Below are 19717 nucleotides of genomic sequence, written 5' to 3'. Positions count from 1 at the left end.
TCTTTTTTTTCACTTAAATTTTAATTGATTTTTCAGAGATATATGCAAAGTGCAACACCATCACCATAAATAAAACAAAATAAGAAAAACAGCAATCAAAATTTAAAAAAAAGTATATTGGGGGGAAAAAAAAAGTAAATAAATGAAAAATTGGAATAAGACCGTGTGGTTCACTTACCAAATTAAAAAAGAAAATATATTACATTGATTAGTTATCTGGAGTATTGATAGATATCTACAGTACAAAAGAGGATGTGTTTCTGGAGTTTTTTTAGTTTAGAGATACAGCACTTTAGCCTTTCAGCCCACCAAGTCCGTGCCGTCCAGCGATCCCCGCACGCGAACACTATCCTACACGCACTAGAAACAAATTAGAATTGTCCCAAGCCAATTAACATACAAACTTGTATTTCTTTGGAATGTGGGAGGAAACCGGATAAAACAAATGTACTGCTGCGTCACTGTACCACCCTTGAGGAAAATTATGTTAGGAACAGCAGCTGGCTAGGCTGGGTGACAAAAAGAGGTAAATAAAATCATAATGCAGCTTTTTCACGGGGCGACTTGACGCAAGATGTAACCAGAGTGAAGTGGTCGTGGTCTAGCACGATATCACACGATATAACGGGGGGTAGATAAAGAGTTCCCACGGTACTCGGCATTTCTGTTATTTGTGCGAGTGACTTGTCCGTCTCCCGAGCTTTCCCGTTAAATCTTGATTGAACATTGTGAAATGTTGTTAAATCATCACGTGGCACAAATGATGTCACTTTTTTTTCACACACTATGAATTGGCTCATTTGGAGACATGTTTTACTGTGTATGTGGGAGACACAGATGGACTGAGCACAGTACCTCGGTCTTACTGTGTGTGGGAGAGGGGGAGAAAGAGACGTACACTCACAGAGGCAGAGTCTCTCAGCCTGTGTAAGAGGGAGGGTGGGAGGGAGAGAGAGAGAGAGGCACACACAAGGTGGATGTGAAATCTCACCTGCCTGTTTCAGTGACAGACACCCGCCGCCAGTAAATGGAGACACCCCCATCTATCTCCCCCTTCCTCTCCCCCGACTCCCCCACCTTTCCGTTCCCCAACTCCGTTCCCGTCCCACACTCTCTTTACTTTGCTTACTGAAGCCTGATTCCTTGTCTCTTTTCCGCAAAGGGTGGTGGGTGTATGGAATGAGCTATCCGATTACGGTAGTTGGGCAAGGTACTGTCGCAATGTTTAAGACGCATTAGACTGACCGATGGATAGGATAGGTTTAGCTGGTTATGGGCCAAACGCCGGGCAAGTGGGACTAGTGTAGATGGACATATTGGTCCGCGTGGGGCAACGTTGGGTCGAAGGGCCTGTTTCTACGCTGTATGATTCTATGCAGGGAATAACCTTTTTTTTGTTTGGTGCTATACAATCATATCAGATAATGCTATACCTGAATTATAACCACGCCACCGTACAGTCTGAAGAGGGGCCTCGACCCGAAACGTCACCCGTTCCTTCTCTTTAGAGAGATGCGGTGTCCCGTTGACGTTACTCCAGCATTGTGAACCGGTTGAGTTACTCCAGCATTCTCTTTAAACCGGCATCTGCTGTTCCTTCCGACACATGCACAAGAACACCAGGTAGAGCGAAGAGGAAAATACCAGAGTTCAGAATATATGTTTTCAGGACAGTTCCAGGGGGGAAAAGTCCCATGTCCGCATTGAGGTAGGTTGGTAGGTCGGGTCAGTGCCCAAACGAATGGAAGGAAGAACCGTTCTGAAGCCGGATAAGAGTAGGTGGTCGGCACGGCCTCGGTGGGCCGATGGGCCTGTTTCCGCGCTATATCTCTAAAATCTGAAGTTAGGTAATGTCTAAAGGAACTGCAGATGCTGGTTAATACGCACAAAAGGACACAAAATGTTGGTGTAACTCAGCAGGTAAGTCAGATCTGGGAAGAAAAACATAAAAAGCTGGAGTAAGTCAGCAGGTCAGGCAGCATCTCTGGAGAAAAAGAATAGGTGGCGATTCGAATCGGAACCCTTCTTCAGACATCCTAATCGGAATTGAGTCTGAAGATGTGTCTCGTCCCGAAACATCAGCTATTTTTCTCCAGAGATGCTGCTTGACTCGCTGAGTTACTCCAGCTTTTTGTGTCTGTCTTCGGTTTAAACCAGCATGTGCAGTTCACTCCTTACACGGGTCTCTGGAGAACATTGATTGGTAGTGTTCCGGACCCTGCTTCGGAAAGGCATCGATCGCTAGTCGGCGAGGACTCCGAGCTGTATCTCTCAAAGAAGTACATGTGAAAAATTTCTCACGGACCATAAAAATGCGGGACCTTTCAGTAAAGTCCCTTTTAAAGTCCCTTTTAAAGATTATAGTTATTTTCTTGAATCTCATTAACATAACTCATGAATAAGTTGATGTCCATATGTGGATGCAAATCTTTATTTTTTAAATTCAATCCCACAGAAGACAATTTTTACTCACCTTCTGTCCCCTCTGTCCAGCTTCCGGGTTCACCGTTCGCAGGAGTTCCCACGGTAACCGCAAGAGTTATTACGGATATCGCACGGATATCGCACTGGCCACTACGTTCATATAATGTTGCAATGCTCAACCACAAGTGTACAAGTCACTCTTGGAGAAATTCAAACTTGCTTGAATTTTCTCCCGAGTCACCAAGTTACACGATTACCTGCCGTTAGCGCCACGGTGGTCCACGAATGCCGTACTGTTATCGCACGAGGTTCCCACGATGTTAAACTCTGGTTAACTCTTGCGTCAAGTCGCCCCGTGAAAAAACTGCTTAAGGGTTATGGATAAGGTGGATATTTACTGCCTTTTCCCTAGGATAGAGGAGTCTAAAATTAGAGTCCGTAGGTTTAAGTTAAGAGGGAAATAATTTAAAGGGGACCCGAAAGGCAACTTTTTCACACACAAGGTGGTGGACATGTGGGATGAAATGCCAGGAGAAGTTGTAGAGGTATGTACAATTACAACATTTAAAAGATATTTGGACGGGGACATAGACAGAAATGTTTTAGAAGGATATGTGTCGAAAGTTAGTTGTGGCCCTTGTGTCTAAAGGGATCAGGGAGTATGGAGAGAAGGCAGGTACAGGATACTGAGTTGGATGATCAGCCATGATCATATTGAATGGCGGTGCAGGCTCGAAGGGCCGAATGGCCTACTCCTGCACCTATTTTTTATGTATCTATGTAAAAGGAGGTAATTGGGACTAGCTCAGATAAATGTGTTGGTTGGCATGGACGAGTTGGGACAAATGGCTTGTTTTCATGCTAAGTAACTGTATGAGTCTGCTCGACTATGCCAAACTCATCTACCAACAGTTGGTTTGTACCCTTCCACGCCATGATCATATAAGTACTCAAGTTAATTGTTTTATACAATGAAAGGGTAGCAGTATAAGATTGTAGAGATAACGTAAATGGAAAATATTGGCAATAAATGAAGGGAGGCCTGAAACTAACAACAAATTGCAAATAAATGCCCCTCTGATTAAAACAGCTTTTGTTGGAGAAAGGAGAAATCAAACATTTATGAATGATTACTGTGTGGTACTTACATACCTGGTAAATTGTGGCAAACAATGTGAGGTGTTTCAAGAACTCCAATACCTCCTCCATTGTAATAGACACAAAATGCTGGAGTAACTCAGCAGGACAAGCAGTATCTCTGGAGAGAATGAATGGGTGACGTTTCAGGTTGAGACCCTCAACTAGCATCTGCTGTTCCGACCTCCACTGTAAGGTTGATCTACTCCTGGATATGATTGTTTTCTTCCCTGAACTCAGTAGATTCATGTAAATGTAAATGAAAAATATTCATTTAAAAAAGACATTGCCCATTTCTATGGCTCCTCGCATAGACTACAACATTGATTGCTAAGGCGAGGCACTCTTTCTAGCAACCTATTATAGAATACTTTAGGCTTCTCCGTTATGTTATCTGCCAGACCTATCTCATGGGCCTCTATTTACCCTTCTAATTTCCTTCCTAAAGTTTCCTCCTATATCGCATATTCCTCAAGGCACTTGCTTGGTTGCAGCTGTTTTTCCCTGATTAGACTTTCAACGTCCGTCAACCAAGGTCAACTAATCATGACAGCCATGCCCTTCTTGACCTGAATATCTCACTTTTAAAAGTTTCCGACCTTCCAAAAGCCCCTTTACCTACAAATAGTTTCTCCCAATAAATGTTTAAAAGTTCCTGTATCATGTCATCAAAATTAGCATTTTTCTAATGTCAGACTTTAACGATGACGAGTCCTATTTTAATTATTCTGTCAGATCTCTGTAGACCTGTTTTAAAGGTCCGTGTGGTTATCTCCATGGTCCATACTTGCTTCTATTTTATGTCAATACTGAGGGCTGGCCAAGCTGCCAGCACAAGGTCGAGTGGTGACTAAGCAGCAGTCATATCGTATCCTGAGCCCCAATCATGATAGCTGGAGACAATTACAAATAATTCAAGTGCATTCACTGAAATGGCAGAAATCACTAGAACTTCAAAATAAATGGCTAAAAACACATTAAGCTACAAGTGATTAAAACATTAAAATAAACAAAGCACATAAAATTAACATTACATTACCCACGATCCTGTGCAAATGAATCGGGTCACTTTCAGAACCCCACTCCTCCTGGGTTTAAAGCCAGTGGTCATTGTAAAGTGTCCCTAATGTAGGGGTGAGTGGTAGAATCTGGGGAGAGTTGATGAGAATGTGGACAGAACAAAAATTGTGCTCAATGTTAGATTAGTGGAGGTGGACGGTGGGACAAAGGGCCTATTTCCGTGCTGTATCTCTCTGACACTTTTAAGAGATCTTGCATGTGGAAGAAGAAACAAATTTATTACCATTTATTATCTGCTCTTGTTGGACCTGCCTTTCTTGAAAATACCTGAAGAAATATGAAAGGATGAACAAGGGTACTTCAGTCTAAACAGCTCTGCCTCTATGTCCTGTAGTTCTGCTCTCACAGCCCTCCCCCAGACGAAACAACATAGTGTTCCTGGTCCTTACCTATCATTCCACTTGCCTTCGCAGCCAACAATTCTCCAACATTTCGGTCACCTCCGTCATGATCCTACCACTAGTCACATCTTCCCATCCCCACCCTTTTCCGTCTTCTGCAGAGACGCTCTCTCCACAACTACTTGGTTCACTCATCCCTTCCCACTCAGACCACCTCCCCCAGATACTTTACCCTGCAACCTCAGATGTAAACCATGTCCCAACACTTCCTCCCTCATCTCCATACAGGGATCCCAGCTGTCCTTCCAGGTGAGACAGGCATTCATGTGCACCCCAATGTGGTCTCAAGTACATCGGCGAGGCCAAGTGTAGATTCAGCACCTGTCTCACCAAACACTTGCGCTCGGTCTGCCAAGGTCAACCAAATCTCTCAGTTATTCACCATTTTAATTCCTCTTCCATTCCCATACTGGCCTTCCTATCCTCAGTCTCCTCTAATGCGAGGGTGAGAACACATGCAAATTGGAGGAGCAGAACCTTTTATTCTCCTTTGATAGCTCATAATCTATGATATGAACATTGAATTCAATTTTAGGCAACTAACTGAACCCCCTCCCCACCCTACATCCCCCCCCAAGCCTTCCTCCCCACCTCCACCCTCCACCCCCATCTCTTCTGTGCCACACCTTCCTTCCTTCTCAATTCACAACCGTTTCTAATTTTCAAAGTCAAAGTCAATCTTATTCGTCACATGCACATTACACGCAGTGCAATGAATTTGCCAGCAGCGACACACTTAAAAAGAACATATAATCTATCTATATACTAGACTAAGTGGGACCCGTTGGGTCCCAGCATCACACAGGAGGGCTGTCATCCAACGCAATATTCCACCTCTCCACCAATTCTAATATTGGTGGCCAGTTGGGGGGGGGGGGCGCTTTCTGGAGCGCTAGTATGGGTGTTGTAGGCTGAAGGGACTGGTTTCCAGAGGGCTAGTATGCAAATTGTGCCCCAAATGGATTCTTGGGCTGGCGTCTCAGTCAATCAAGCCTGTTATGCTGGCAACTCACTCACTCACGGCTGGTGGGCTGGTAGTTGACTCACGGCTAATCCTTGAAATTCTATGTCAAGCAGGGTATAAGGCCACCAAATTCAAGTGCAGTTTCTTACCACTTCTAGCAGGGTGCAAGGCCACCAAATTCAAGTGCAGTTTCATACCATTTGAAGTAGGGTGCAAAGCCACTAAAGACAGCGAGTCGTGACCTCTCCCTCCTCCATCTTGCAGAGACTGAGCCACACCCACATTTCCGGTTTTTATAACCGCTCCCTCCCCCCCCCCACCGGAAAAGGTGTGGCTTTCATGGAGTGATTGACAGGAGAGAGATTCTCAACATTTTTTTAAAAACTAATAATACTTTTATTTTTCATTGATGGGAAGAATTCTCTGCACCTGCTCAGCGGAGGGGGGACTGAGTAAGATGGCCAAAAATCACAGCCGTAAGTGGTAGCGTTTTATCTAAAATCAATATACAGTGCAAACAGGAAGTAAGTGCATTTACAGTAGTGCCTTTCAACTTCAAGCCAATGCACCCACGCCACCATTTGCAGTAAGTAGTGCATTTCAACTTCATGCCACCATTTGCAGTAAGTGGTGCCTTTCAACTTCAAGCCAATGCACCCAAGCCACCATTTGCAGTATGTAATGCCTTTTATCTTCAAGCCAATGCATCCAAGCCACCATTTGCAGTAAGTAGTGCCTTTTAACTTTAAGCCATTGCATCCAAGCCACCATTTGCAGTAAGTAGTGCCTTTCAACTTCAAACCACACCCAAGCCACACCTAAGCCACCATTAGCAGTAAGAGGTGCCTTTCGACTTCAAGTCAAAGCTCCCAAGCCACCATTTGCAGTAAGTAGTGCCTTTCAACCATTCCACCATTTGCAGTGCCTTTCAACTTAATGCCAAAGCACCCAAGCCACCATTTGCAGTAAGTAGTGCCTTTCAACTTAAAGCCAAAGCACCCAAGTCACAATTTGCAGTAAGTAATGCCTTTCAACTTCAAGCCAATGCACCCACGCCCCCATTTGCAGTAAGTAATGCATTTTAACTTCAAGCCATTGCAACCAAGCCACCATTTGCAGTAAGTAGTGCCTTTCAACTTCAAGTCAAAGCTCCCAAGCCACCATTTGCAGTAAGTAGTGCCTTTCAACTTCAAGCCAAAGCAACCAAGCCACCATTTGGGACGACAGATGGCACAATGGGCTAAGTGTTCGGCTGGCAACCGGAAGGTAGCCGGTTCGAATCCCGCTTGGAGTGCATACTGTCGTTGTGTCCTTGGGCAAGACACTTCACCCACCTTTGCCTGTGTGTGAATGTGTGTGAGTGATTGGTGGTGGTCGGAGGGGCCGTAGGCGCAGATTGGCAGCCACGCTTCCGTCAGTCTGCCCCAGGGCAGTTGTGGCTACAGAAGTAGCTTACCACCACCGAGTGTGACTGAGGAGTGAATGAATAATGCGATGTAAAGCGCCTTGAGTATTAGAAAGGCGCTATATAAATCCCATCCATTATTATTATTATTATTATTATTTGCAGTAAGTGGTGTCTTTCAACTTCAAGCCAGACCCAAGCCATCATTTGCAGTAAGTAGTGCCTTTCAACTTCATGCCACCATTTGCAGTAAGTGGTGTCTTTCAAATTCAAGCCACACCCAAGCTACCATTTGCAGTAAGTAGTGCCTTTCAACTTCAAGCCAAAGCAACCAAGCCACCATTCGCAGTAATAGTGCCTTTCAACTTCAAGCCAAAGCTCCCAAGCCTCCATTTGCAGTAAGTGGTGCCTTTCAACTTCAAGTCAAAGCTCCCATGTCACCATTTGCAGTAAGTGGTGTCTTTCAACTTCAAGCCACACCCAAGCCATCATTTGCAGTAAGTGGTGTCTTTCAACTTCAAGCCACACCCAAGCCATCATTTGCAGTGTAGTGCCTTTCAACTTCAAGCCAAAGCAACCAAGCCACCATTTGCAGTGTGGTGTCTTTCAACTTCAAGCCACACCCAAGCCACCATTTGCAGTAAGTAGTGCCTTTCAACTTCAAGCCAAAGCAACCAAGCCACCATTTGCAGTAATAGTGCCTTTCAACTTCAAGCCAAAGTAACCAAGCCACCATTTGCCTTTCAACTTCAAACCAAAGCTCCCAAGCCACCATTTGCAGTAAGTAGTGCCTTTCAACTCATGCCACCATTTGCAGTAAGTAATGTCTTTCAACTTCAAGCCACACCCAAGCCATTATTTGCAGGAAGTAGTGCCCTTCAACTTCAAGTCAAAGCTCCCAAGCCACCATTGCAGTAATAGTGCCTTTCAACTTCAAGCCAAAGCAACCAATCCACCATTTGCATTTGGGAGTAAGTGGTGTCTTTCAACTTCAAGCCACACCCAAGCCACCATTTGCAGTAAGTAGTGCCTTTCAACTTCAAGCCAAAGCAACCAATCCACCATTTGCAGTAAGTAGTGCCTTTCAACTTCAAGCCAAAGCAACCAAGCCACCATTTGCAGTAATAGTGCCTTTCAACTTCAAGCCAAAGCTCCCGCCACCATTTGCCTTTCAACTTCAAACCAAAGCTCCCAAGCCACCATTTGCAGTAAGTAGTGCCTTTCAAATTCATGCCACCATTTGCAGTAAGTAATGCCTTTCAACTTCAAGCCAATGCACCCACGCCCCCTATTTGCATTTGCATTAAGTAGTGCCATTATAAGTAAGTTTTAGAAACACTTTTTGCAAGCTTTAGAACCAATAGACATTTTTTGCAAGCTTTAGAACCAATAGACATTTTTTTGCAAGCTTTAGAACCAATAGAGACATTTTTTGCAAGCTTTAGAACCAATAGACATTTTTTTGCAAGCTTTAGAACCAATATACATTTTTTGCAAGCTTTAGAACCAATAGATATTTTTGCAAGCTTTAGAACCAATAGACATTTTTTGCAAGCTTTAGAACCAATAGACATTTTTTACAAGCTTTAGAACCGATAGACATTTTTTGCAAGCTTTAGAACCAATAGACATGTTTTTGCAAGCTTTAGAACAAATAGACACATTCTGCAAGCATTTTAGAACCACTAAGGGCACTTACATTTGAGTAAACATGTGTTCAGTGTTATTCACAGCTCAGAGAAACGTGACCCTCTGCCTTCCTCAATCTTGAAGAGACTGTGTGGCACACCACTTCCTGGTTTTATAGCCCCACCCCCCTGCCGCCAGCAGGGGCAGCAGAGAGAATGGGGAATTTTGTAAAAACATTAATATCTCTCTCATTTTTAATCGACGGGAAAAATCCTCGGCACACATGCGGTGGAGGGGTACTCTGAGCAAGGTGGCCAAAAATGACGGCCGTAGGTGGCGGCGTTCTCTCGGAAATCGCAGCACAAAAGGTCAAAACCGGTCAAGAACAGACTTTTAGCAATATAGATAGATAGATTACTAAAACTTTCATCTTGACCACTTCCTGTCTGCGTTGTAATTAAATTTGCGCAAAAGCGATCCCCCATAGCGCTACGATTTTTCACCTTACTCTGCTGCAAGTCAAATGTTTTGTTCCGATCGGTGAAATAGTACAAAAGTTATGAAGGTTTTGAAGGTTTGAAGGCCTTTATAAATCAGAGCATTGAGTATAGAAGTTGGGATGTAATGTTAAAATTGTACAAGGCATTGGTGAGGCCAATTCTGGAGTATGGGGTACAATTTTGGTCGCCTAATTATAGGAAGGATGTCAACAAAATAGAGAGAGTACAGAGGAGATTTACTAGAATGTTGCCTGGGTTTCAGCAACTAAGTTACAGAGAAAGGTTGAACAAGTTAGGGCTTTATTCTTTGGAGCACAGAAGGTTAAGGGGGGACTTGATAGAGGTCTTTAAAATGATGAGAGGTATAGACAGAGTTGACGTGGATAAGCTTTTCCCTCTGAGAGTAGGGAAGATTCAAACAAGAGGACATGACTTGAGAATTAAAGGACAGAAGTTTAGGGGTAACTTCTTTACTCAGAGAGTGGTGGCTGTGTGGAATGAGCTTCCAGTGAAGGTGGTGGAGGCAGGTTCATTTTTATCATTTAAAAATAAATTGGATAGTTATATGGACGGGAAAGGAATGGAGGGTTATGGTCTGAGCGCAGGTATATGGGACTAGGGGAGAATACGTTTTCGGCACGGACTAGAAGGGTCGAGATGGCCTGTTTCCGTGCTGTAATTGTTATATGGTTATATGGTTCCCCTGCCACACAGCCCCCCTCCCCCTCAGCCCCCACTCCTCCTCACTCCTCCTCCCCCTCATCCCCCCCTCCCCCACATCCCCTCCCTCCCCCACATCCCCCACATCCCCCCCTCCCCATGCCACCCTCCCCCTCACACCCTCTCTCCTCCACACCCCCCTCCCCCACATACCCCCTCGCCCACACACCCCCTCCCCCTCCACCATCCCCCTCCTCCCCTTATCCCACCCCCGTACCCCACCCCTCCCTCACACCCCCCTCCCACACACACACACACACACACACACACATCCTGCTGCCGATGCTCCGGGCCTTACTCCGGGGAAGGCCACTCCAATCCATGATGTTAGGCCGCGAAAGAGGCGACATGGAAAAAGTCGCCTCACCATGGAGGAGGCAGCCGAAAGCGGTTTCCCCCTTTCCCATCCCCCCCAACCCCCACATAAGACATGCTGAGAGATGCCCAAACTGACACTAAACAAAACAAAAAAGTAGAAATAACAAACACGCTGCTGGCAGGGCAGCCGTCTCGCAGCGTCCCACCGATCTATTTTGTCTCGCAACTTCTGTATTTTCATCTCTGGCATTTGTCCAATCATCTGCCTATCAAAACCACAAACTCCCCCTTCACCTATATTCATCTATTACTTGCCAGGCTTTCTCCTGCCCCTCTTCTCTTCCACCCACCTGCCCCCCCCCCCCCCCCTCCACAATCAATCTGAAGAAGTGAATAAAATCATGAGAGGAATAGATCGGGTAGATGCACAGAGTTGCCCAGAGTAGGTGAAACGAGGACAAGAGGACATCGTTTTAAGGTGAAGGGGAAAATATTTCATAGGAGTCTTCACACAAAGGGTAGTGGGTGTGTGGAACGAGCTGCCAGAGGAGGTAGTTGAGGCAGGGACTATCCCATAATTTAAGAAACAGTTAGACAGGTACATGGATAGGACATGTTTGGAGGGACATGTTCGCCGGTGTGGACAAGTGGGCCGAAGGGCCTGTTTCCACATTGTATCACTATGACTAAGGATCCCAACACAAAACATCTATGTTCTCCACAGATGCTACCTCACCTGTAGTTACTCCAGCAATTTGTATCGGAATGATATGTTGAGCACAAAATTCATTGATTTAATTAACTTTGCTACATACAGTGGCATTTTCCCTCTGTCATTGGTCTTATTTTCTAGATGTCCTATTACTTGTGCATTGTTTTGCATAGAAATTATCTGAATAATATTTTGCTTTTACTGTTACATTAAATGTGAAGTTGTCATATTTGCCATGCTGTCTTCAGGGACTAATTGTATGCTCACTTTCACTGTACATCAGTCCATGCGTTCTTTTTAATGATTTTTGAGAATTCTGCAGGGAGCAGTCATGGAAAGGGTAACACTGCAGAGCAGTTTATCCCAGAACTTTTAAATACCATTGAATATATTTATCTTTGATGATTCATAATTTGTACGGATTTATGAGCTGAATGCCCTTATGACTAATGTAATAATTGTTTTGTGTTCAGGATGAAAAGTATTATTTGCGGTCGTTAGGAGTAGACCCGCGTAAGGTAGGTGACTTAAAATTAGAAATATTTTGCAGTCTGCGACCCCTAAACCTTCATCTTTTTTATAGTTTTCTCTTTGTGCTTGAATCACTTTGGAGTATCTTCAGTTATCCTATATTTGTAGTAATACTGCCAGTCTAAACAAATAATGTTTGCAGGATATTTTCACCACAAGCATTGCAATGGGAATTGATCTCACCCTTGCATGTTACAGTATCCAATTAATCCTCCGTATTCTTTGAAATAGTTAGATGTTATAATTCGGTGCAAATTTAAGGGATTGTGGACTTGGTGCAAGGTTTAGGGTTTACAGACTGAATTAATACTGATATGGTTGTGAAGCCCCCTTACTAACCAATTGCTGGGAGGCATTTATTTTGGGGGCTAGAACTGTAGTCATCTTACTCTGATCTAGTGAGATGCCAGGATAAATTTCCCAGTGGACCTTGACTGAAATAACTCTCTTCCAATTAAAATTACTTGTGTTCTGTAGTTTTATTAAACTAGGCTTATGATACAATTGGTTTAAATGTGCCCAGTGTACTGTTCAGATAATTTAAAATACAGTTGAAATACAATGACTCGAGACTATGCTTGGTAGCTCTCAAATGTCATATAATTAATCTGCTGTTATTTTAAAAGATGCATAAACACAAGGGAAACAGCAAACACATTCACATTTCTCTGTTATACAAAAAATTTCCCTGATGGAAAATGGATAATCAGATTGGGTAATCAGACTACATTGGGTAATCAGACTATTTCAAATAATTATACTTCCCATTTTAGTTTGTCATCAGGATCCAAAAAGCAGACTGTTATGATTCTATGTTGAATTATATTACAAATTTTATTACAAATCAAACGATATAAACTAATAGCAATATTACATTTTTCAGAATGGGTTGAAGTATTTTTAATAAAATGCCAGGAAGAAATTTATTGAAAAGCAAAATATTTGAGAAACATTAACAGTAATTGCACCAAAGATTTGGGATGAAAAGAGCATGTGTTGAGATTTATGGCTTTTGGGAGAGACAAACATTTGGTGACAATTTTTCCTCATACTAGTATGTTTACTGCTTTCAATTGCACCTTTTGGCTACAGATGGATATGCCAAGTATTATCAAATGGGCAGTGGGTAGGTGCTATAGACCTGCACGGGAAGGTAGACGCTCCCTCTCCCACGCGTCTCGGGCAGATGGGGCTCGTCAGCCTGGGAAGGCAGTCCATCTAGGAGAGGGAAAACTCTGACTTCAAATCTCCACTGCCTTGTGGCCATATCCAGTCATGGGAAAAGCTTCAAAGTAAACCTCAAGAAAATCCGAAGCCCCTACGGCAGTTCGTCGTTGTCTACAACCTCGCTCTGGCAGCTCCTGCGACGGCGCTGGTGCTAAACTGTAACGGCCCGGCTGTTCCTTTGGATCGATCAGTGACGTGGAGAGGGGGGGACGTGCTGCATGGGCAACAGCATGTCCTCTATATGACATCGCACAGGCTTGCATCCGACCAGGATGCATAACCCATGGTCAGTCATGACCGAGGGGAGCCTGATCATCGATCATAGGTCACTCGCTATAAACATTCTCGGCAGCAGTGGTGCTGCGTTGTGTGGAGGGCCGTCCCCATCCCCTTCCGGGTGTCCCGTCCCTGTCTGGCGGTGTCCGGGGTGGCCCTGGGCTGGCAGGGCAGTGGCGGCCCCGGACATGCAGCCGGCGTGGGAGGGGGGCGGGAAGCGCTGGCTCCAGTTCCGCTTTGCCTGTGCAGCCGGGTTTGCTGGCTGCCGGGGTGCAGTCCTGGAGCGGTGGTGGCCCCGGACTTGCAACCGGCGCGGGGGGAGTTGTCCGGCGGCCACTAGGTGGGGCGGGGGGTTGCAGCTGGCAGTACCTGGTAAGTTGGGGAGCAGGTTCCTTGGGAGTTAGAGCGAGGTTGGGCTGGAGTTGTCGCTTCTTCTCCGCGCTGTCCTGTAGGTCCGGGGCTGTCGGTTGGCCCGGCGGGACAGGCGGAGTTGAGCAGGTGCTTCTCCGCACTGGCTGTTGGCCTGGGGGCCGCTGCTCCAGGGCGGTGTCCCGTCGGTCCGGACGTCTCCGGCCGTCACTCGGGGGGGAGAAACGGTCCAATGGCGGTTCTGCAGCGCTTGTGGCGCTGGGGTCCCGGGTTCGATCCTGACTGCGGATGAGGCATGAGTCTGTGTGCATGTAGCTGCCGAAAATGTCTCTCCGCCCCAGTCTCTACCCCCCCCCCCCCAGTCTCCCACTCACATCTGCCCCCTTTATCTCGCTGTTACACCCCGCTCTCCCGCTTTCCTGAGATTAAAGATCTTTTTACATATAAATCATGAATAAAGATAAGAATGTATACACAGTTTATACAGTCAACGCTTCGTTCGTAATTTGAGTCAGCTATGACAAATATAAGCTTGAACAAAGACCAAAAATCGGACCCAAACTATACTCACTGTATCTACAGCGCTTCGTTCGATTTTTTTTTATAGCGTTTGACCTTTGACAAATCCCATAATTCCTTGCATGTTTTGGAATATCGAACTCGCTTATTATAATAAGGGATGTCAGCCTACAAGCATGGAACAATTTTTTATTATACATTCCACTATTTTATCAAGTGTGTTGAAAGGAACTTTGCTGCATTAACAGAGTTGAAAGAACTTAATGGAGACACAAGGAACTGCTGTTGATGGAATCTTGAATAAAACACAAGTCCTGGAGTAACTCAGCTTCAGTAACTGAAGAAGGGTCTTAATCCGGAGCGTCGTCTATCTGCTGCCTCATTTGCTGGATTATTGCATAAAACCAGAAGACATAGGAAGCATTTGACCCATTGAGTCTACTCCACCATTCAATCATGGCTGATCTATTTTTCCCTCTCATCCCCATTCTCCTGCCTTCTCCCCATAACCTCCCCATAACCTTTGATGCCCTTACTAATCAAGAATCTGTCAATCTCCGCTTTAAAAATATCCAATATCTTGGCCTCCACAGCCTCTGACTGAAGAAATGCCTCCTCATCTTGAATTGAATTGAATTGAATTAAATTGAATTGAATTTCCTTTATTGTCATTCAGGCGTTTCAGTCTGAACGAAATTTCGTGCCTGCAGTCATACATACAATAATACAATAATAGACAACAGAACAGACAGTAAACACAAATTAACATCCACCACAGTGAGTCCACCAAGCACCTCCTCACTGTGATGGAGGCAAAAATCTTAGGGCTGCAGTCTCTTCCCTCCTCTTCTCCCTCTGCGCTGAGGCGATACCCCACCGGGCGATGGTAAGTCAGTCCCGCGGCTCGCCGAGCTCCGCGAATGGGCCGGTTCAAACACTGCGGCCCGGGGTGGTCGAAGCTGCCGCCCTTCAGCCCAGTGGACACAGCTGTTGACGACGTCGTCCACTGGCCCGCGGCCGAACCCCGGGCTCAGGCCGCCGCCACCAGAACGCCGTCTCAGCCACCGGAGCACCGTTCCAGCCCCGAGCGGGGTCGCCCTCACGTGAGCGTCTCAGCCCCGCGCCAGGCCGCCCTCACGGGAGCGCCGTCACCCTCGAGCTGGGCCGCCCCGACGGGAGCACCGTTACCCTCGAGCTGGGCCGCCCCGACGGGAGCGCCGTTCCACCCTCGAGCTGGGCCGCCCCGACGGGAGCGCCGTTTCCCTCGAGCTGGGCCGCCCCGACGGGAGCGCCGTTTCCCTCGGGCTGGGCCGCCCCGACGGGAGCGCCGTTCCACCCTCGAGCTGGGCCGCCCCGACGGGAGTGCCGTTTCCCTCGAGCTGGGCCGCCCCGACGGGAGCGCCGTTTCCCTCGAGCTGGGCCGCCCCGACGGGAGCGCCGTTTCCCTCGGGCTGGGCCGCCTTCACAGGAGCGCCGTTCCACCCTCGAGCTGGGCCGCCCCGATGGGAGCGCCGTTTCCCTCTGGCTGGGCCGCCCACACGGGAGAGTCTCAGCCCCTCGCCAGGCCGCCCTCACGGGAGCGTCAAAGCCCCTCACGGGAGCGCCGTTCCAGCCCCAAGCTGGGCCGCCCTCACGGGAGCGAGCCCAGGGCGAGTCCTGACAGGCTGCCTCCGGAGCCTCGAGGTCGCCAGCTCCGCCATTAGGCCTCAGCGCAGACGGAGGCAGAGAAGGGGGATACGACAAAAAATTTGCATTCCCCCGAAGGGAGAGACAGCAAGCCCTTTTTTAACCCCCCCCCCACACATAAACACAACCTAAAAAAACAAAAACTTAGCTAGACAAAAGAAAAAAGCAACACAAAAAACTAAAAACAAACGGACTGCAGGCGAGCCGCAGCCGTTCACCAGCCGATCACTTCCGATCTTCCTCCTAAAGGTACATTATTTTATTCTCGTTGTACCCACCAGACTCTCACAATACTGGAAACACCCTTCCCACATGCACTCTATCTCGGTATTCCACTATCCAATAGGTCACAATGAGATTCCGCCCCCTCCCCCCTCCCCCCCATCCTTCTGAATTCCACCGAGTACAGGCCCAGGGCCTTCAAACATTCCTCATATGTTATCCGAATCATCCACGGGATCACTCTCATAAACCTCCTTTGGACTCTCTCGTCAATGCCAACATATCCTTCCTCAGATATGGGATGCAAAACTGCACACAATGTGGCCTTATAAATCCTTAAGGGCCTGTCCCACTTACGCAACTTTTTTGGCGGCAGCTGTCATAGGTTGCCGAAATTTTTTAACATTTTGAAAATTCAGCGGTGACCAGAAAGACGATGGTGTGGTAAATTGGATTAGTAAGTATGCAGATGATACTAAGATAGGTGGGGTTGCGGGTAATGAAGAAGAGTTTCAAAGTCTACAGAGAGATTTATGCCAGTTGGAAGAGTGGGCTGAAAGATGGCAGATGGAGTTTAATGCTGATAAGTGTGAGGTGCTACATCTTGGCAGGACAAATCAAAATAGGACGTACATGGTAAATGGTAGGGAATTGAAGAATGTAGGTGAACAGAGGGATCTGGGAATAACTGTGCACAGTTCCATGAAAGTGGAATCTCATGTAGATAGGGTGGTAAAGAAAGCTTTTGGTGTGCTGGCCTTTATAAATCAGAGCATTGAGTATAGAAGTTGGGATGTAATGTTAAAATTGTACAAGGCATTGGTGAGGCCAATTCTGGAGTATGGTGTACAATTATGGTCGCCTAATTATAGGAAGGATGTCAACAAAATAGAGAGAGTACAGAGGAGATTTACTAGAATGTTGCCTGGGTTTCAGCAACTAAGTTACATAGAAAGATTGAACAAGTTAGGGCTTTATTCTTTGGAGCGCAGAAGGTTAAGGGGGGACTTGATAGAGGTTTTTAAAATGATGAGAGGGATAGACAGAGTTGACGTGGAAAAGCTTTTCCCACTGAGAGTAGGGAAGATTCAAACAAGGGGACATGACTTGAGAATTAAGGGACTGAAGTTTAGGGGTAACATGAGGGGGAACTTCTTTACTCAGAGAGTGGTAGCTGTGTGGAATGAGCTTCCAGTGAAGGTGGTGGAGGCAGGTTCGTTTTTATCATTTAAAAATAAATTGGATAGTTATATGGATGAGAAAGGAATGGAGGGTTATGGTCTGAGCGCAGGTATATGGGACTAGGGGAGATTATGTGTTCGGCACGGACTAGAGGGGTCGAGATGGCCTGTTTCCGTGCTGTAATTGTTATATGGTTATAATGGTTATAAAGACGCTAAAGCTGTTTGGGTGACTAGGAGACTACTCACGACCATACAGGCGACATGTTGCAAGGATAGAAACATAGAAACATAAAAATTAGGTGCAGGAGTAGGCCATTCGGCCCTTCGAGCTTGCACCGCCATTCAATATGATCATGGCTGATCATCCAACTCAGTATCCCGTACCTGCCTTCTCTCCATACCCTCTGATCCCCTTAGCCACAAGGGCCACATCTAACTCCCTCTTAAATATAGCCAATGAACTGGCCTCGACTACCCTCTGTGGCAGAGAGTTCCAGAGATTCACCACTCTCTGTGTGAAAAAAGTTCTTCTCATCTCGGTTTTAAAGGATTTCCCCCTTATCCTTAAGCTGTGACCCCTTGTCCTGGACTTCCCCAACATCGGAGCAATCTTCCTGCATCTAGTCTGTCCAACCCCTTAAGAATCTTATAAGTTCCTATAAGATCCCTTCTCAATCTCCTAAATTCTAGAGAGTATAAACCAAGTCTATCCAGTCTTTCTTAATAAGACAGTCCTGACATCCCAGGAATCAGTCTGGTGAACCTTCTCTGCACTCCCTCTAGGGCAATAATGTCCTTCCTCAGATTTGGAGACCAAAACTGTACGCAATACTCCAGGTGTGGTCTCACCAAGACCCTGTACAACTGCAGTAGAACCTCCCTGCTCCTATACTCATATCCTTTTGCTATGAAAGCTAACATACCATTCGCTTTCTTCACTGCCTGCTGCACCTGCATGCCTACTTTCAATGACTGGTGTACCATGACACCCAGGTCTCGCTGCATCTCCCCTTTTCCTAGTCGGCCACCATTTAGATAATAGTCTGCTTTCCTGTTTTTGCCACCAAAATGGATAACCTCACATTTATCCACATGATACTGCATCTGCCAAACATTTGCCCACTCACCCAGCCTATCCAAGTCACCTTGCAGTCTCCTAGCATCCTCCTCATAACTAACACTGCCCCCCAGCTTAGTGTCATCCGCAAACTTGGAGATATTGCCTTCAATTCCCTCATCCAAATCATTAATATATATTGTAAATAGCTGGGGTCCCAGCACTGAGCCTTGCGGTACCCCACTAGTCACTGCCTGCCATTGTGAAAAGGACCCGTTTACTCCTACTCTTTGCTTCCTGTTTGCCAGCCGCCCGTTCTCTATCCACATCAATACTGAACCCCCAATGCCGTGTGCTTTAAGTTTGTATACTAATCTCTTATGTGGGACCTTGTCGAAAGCCTTCTGGAAGACCAGATACACCACATCCACTGGTTCTCCCCTATCCACGCTACTAGTTACATCCTCGAAAAATTCTATAAGATTCGTCAGACATGATTTACATTTTGTAAATCCATGCTGACTTTGTCCAATGATTTCACCACTTTCCAAATGTGCTGCTATCCCATCTTTAATAACGGACTCTAGACATGTCGCAAGGATGTTGCCTGTATGGTAGTCTCCTAGTCACACAAAGAGTCGTAGCGTCTTTCTGGTCGCCGCTGAATTGACAAGACGGGTCAATCTATGACGGGTGCCAGCAGTCACCGAAAAAGTCATGTAAGTGGGACAGGTCCTTTAGTATGACATCCTTGCTTTTATATTCTAGTCCCGAATCAAATGTGATGCATTTACCTTCCGTACCACCGACTCAACCTGCAAATTAACCTTTAGGGAATCCTGAACCATCACTCCCAAGTCCCTTTGCACTTCAATTTCTGAATACTCTTCCCATTTAGGAAGTAGTTTTTGCCTTTATTCCATCTACCAACGTGCATGACGGTACAATTTGCTACTCTGTATTCCATTTGCCACTTCTTTTCCCACTCTTCCAAATTGTTCAAGTCCTTTTGCAGCCTCCCTGCTTCCTTTGTATCATCTGCAAACTTGGCCACAAAGCACATTATATTTTGTTAAAAGAATGTAACGTGGTTTTTGATGGAAATTTCCCAGCAATGAAGATGCGCCTGCGTCGAAGACGCACCCCCATTTTGAGTTGCTAAATTTTGAATAAAGGCTGGCGGGACAGGATCAAGGATTTGGTTTAGTCAGTAGAAAGGAAGATGTGAAACTCCTTCAAGGAGGCAATGAGGACCCGTGAGCCTCCATCTTTGCCTGTCCCACAATGCGCTGTGCGGTTCAGATCTGAGGGACGGGGACTTCCTGGCTCAGGATGATCACACAATGGGGGGAGAGA

The 19717-nt window shown here is 46.0% G+C and overlaps 1 protein-coding gene across 1 annotated transcript in view; it reads left to right on the top strand.

Moving 5' to 3' along the window:
• tyw5 (tRNA-yW synthesizing protein 5) overlaps positions 1–19717 on the top strand; it is a 108003-nt gene that overhangs the window by 38144 nt on the left and 50142 nt on the right. The window contains exon 2 of the mRNA XM_033024990.1: positions 11764–11808. Within this exon, the coding sequence (XP_032880881.1) occupies positions 11764–11808 (45 nt within the window). The remainder of the gene's footprint in view (positions 1–11763; positions 11809–19717) is intronic.

Source organism: Amblyraja radiata, chromosome 7, assembly GCF_010909765.2.
Source record: "Amblyraja radiata isolate CabotCenter1 chromosome 7, sAmbRad1.1.pri, whole genome shotgun sequence".
Lineage (NCBI taxonomy): Eukaryota > Metazoa > Chordata > Chondrichthyes > Rajiformes > Rajidae > Amblyraja > Amblyraja radiata.
The sequence above is the reverse complement of the archived record's forward strand: the minus strand, read 5'-3'. Positions and strand labels throughout refer to the sequence as shown.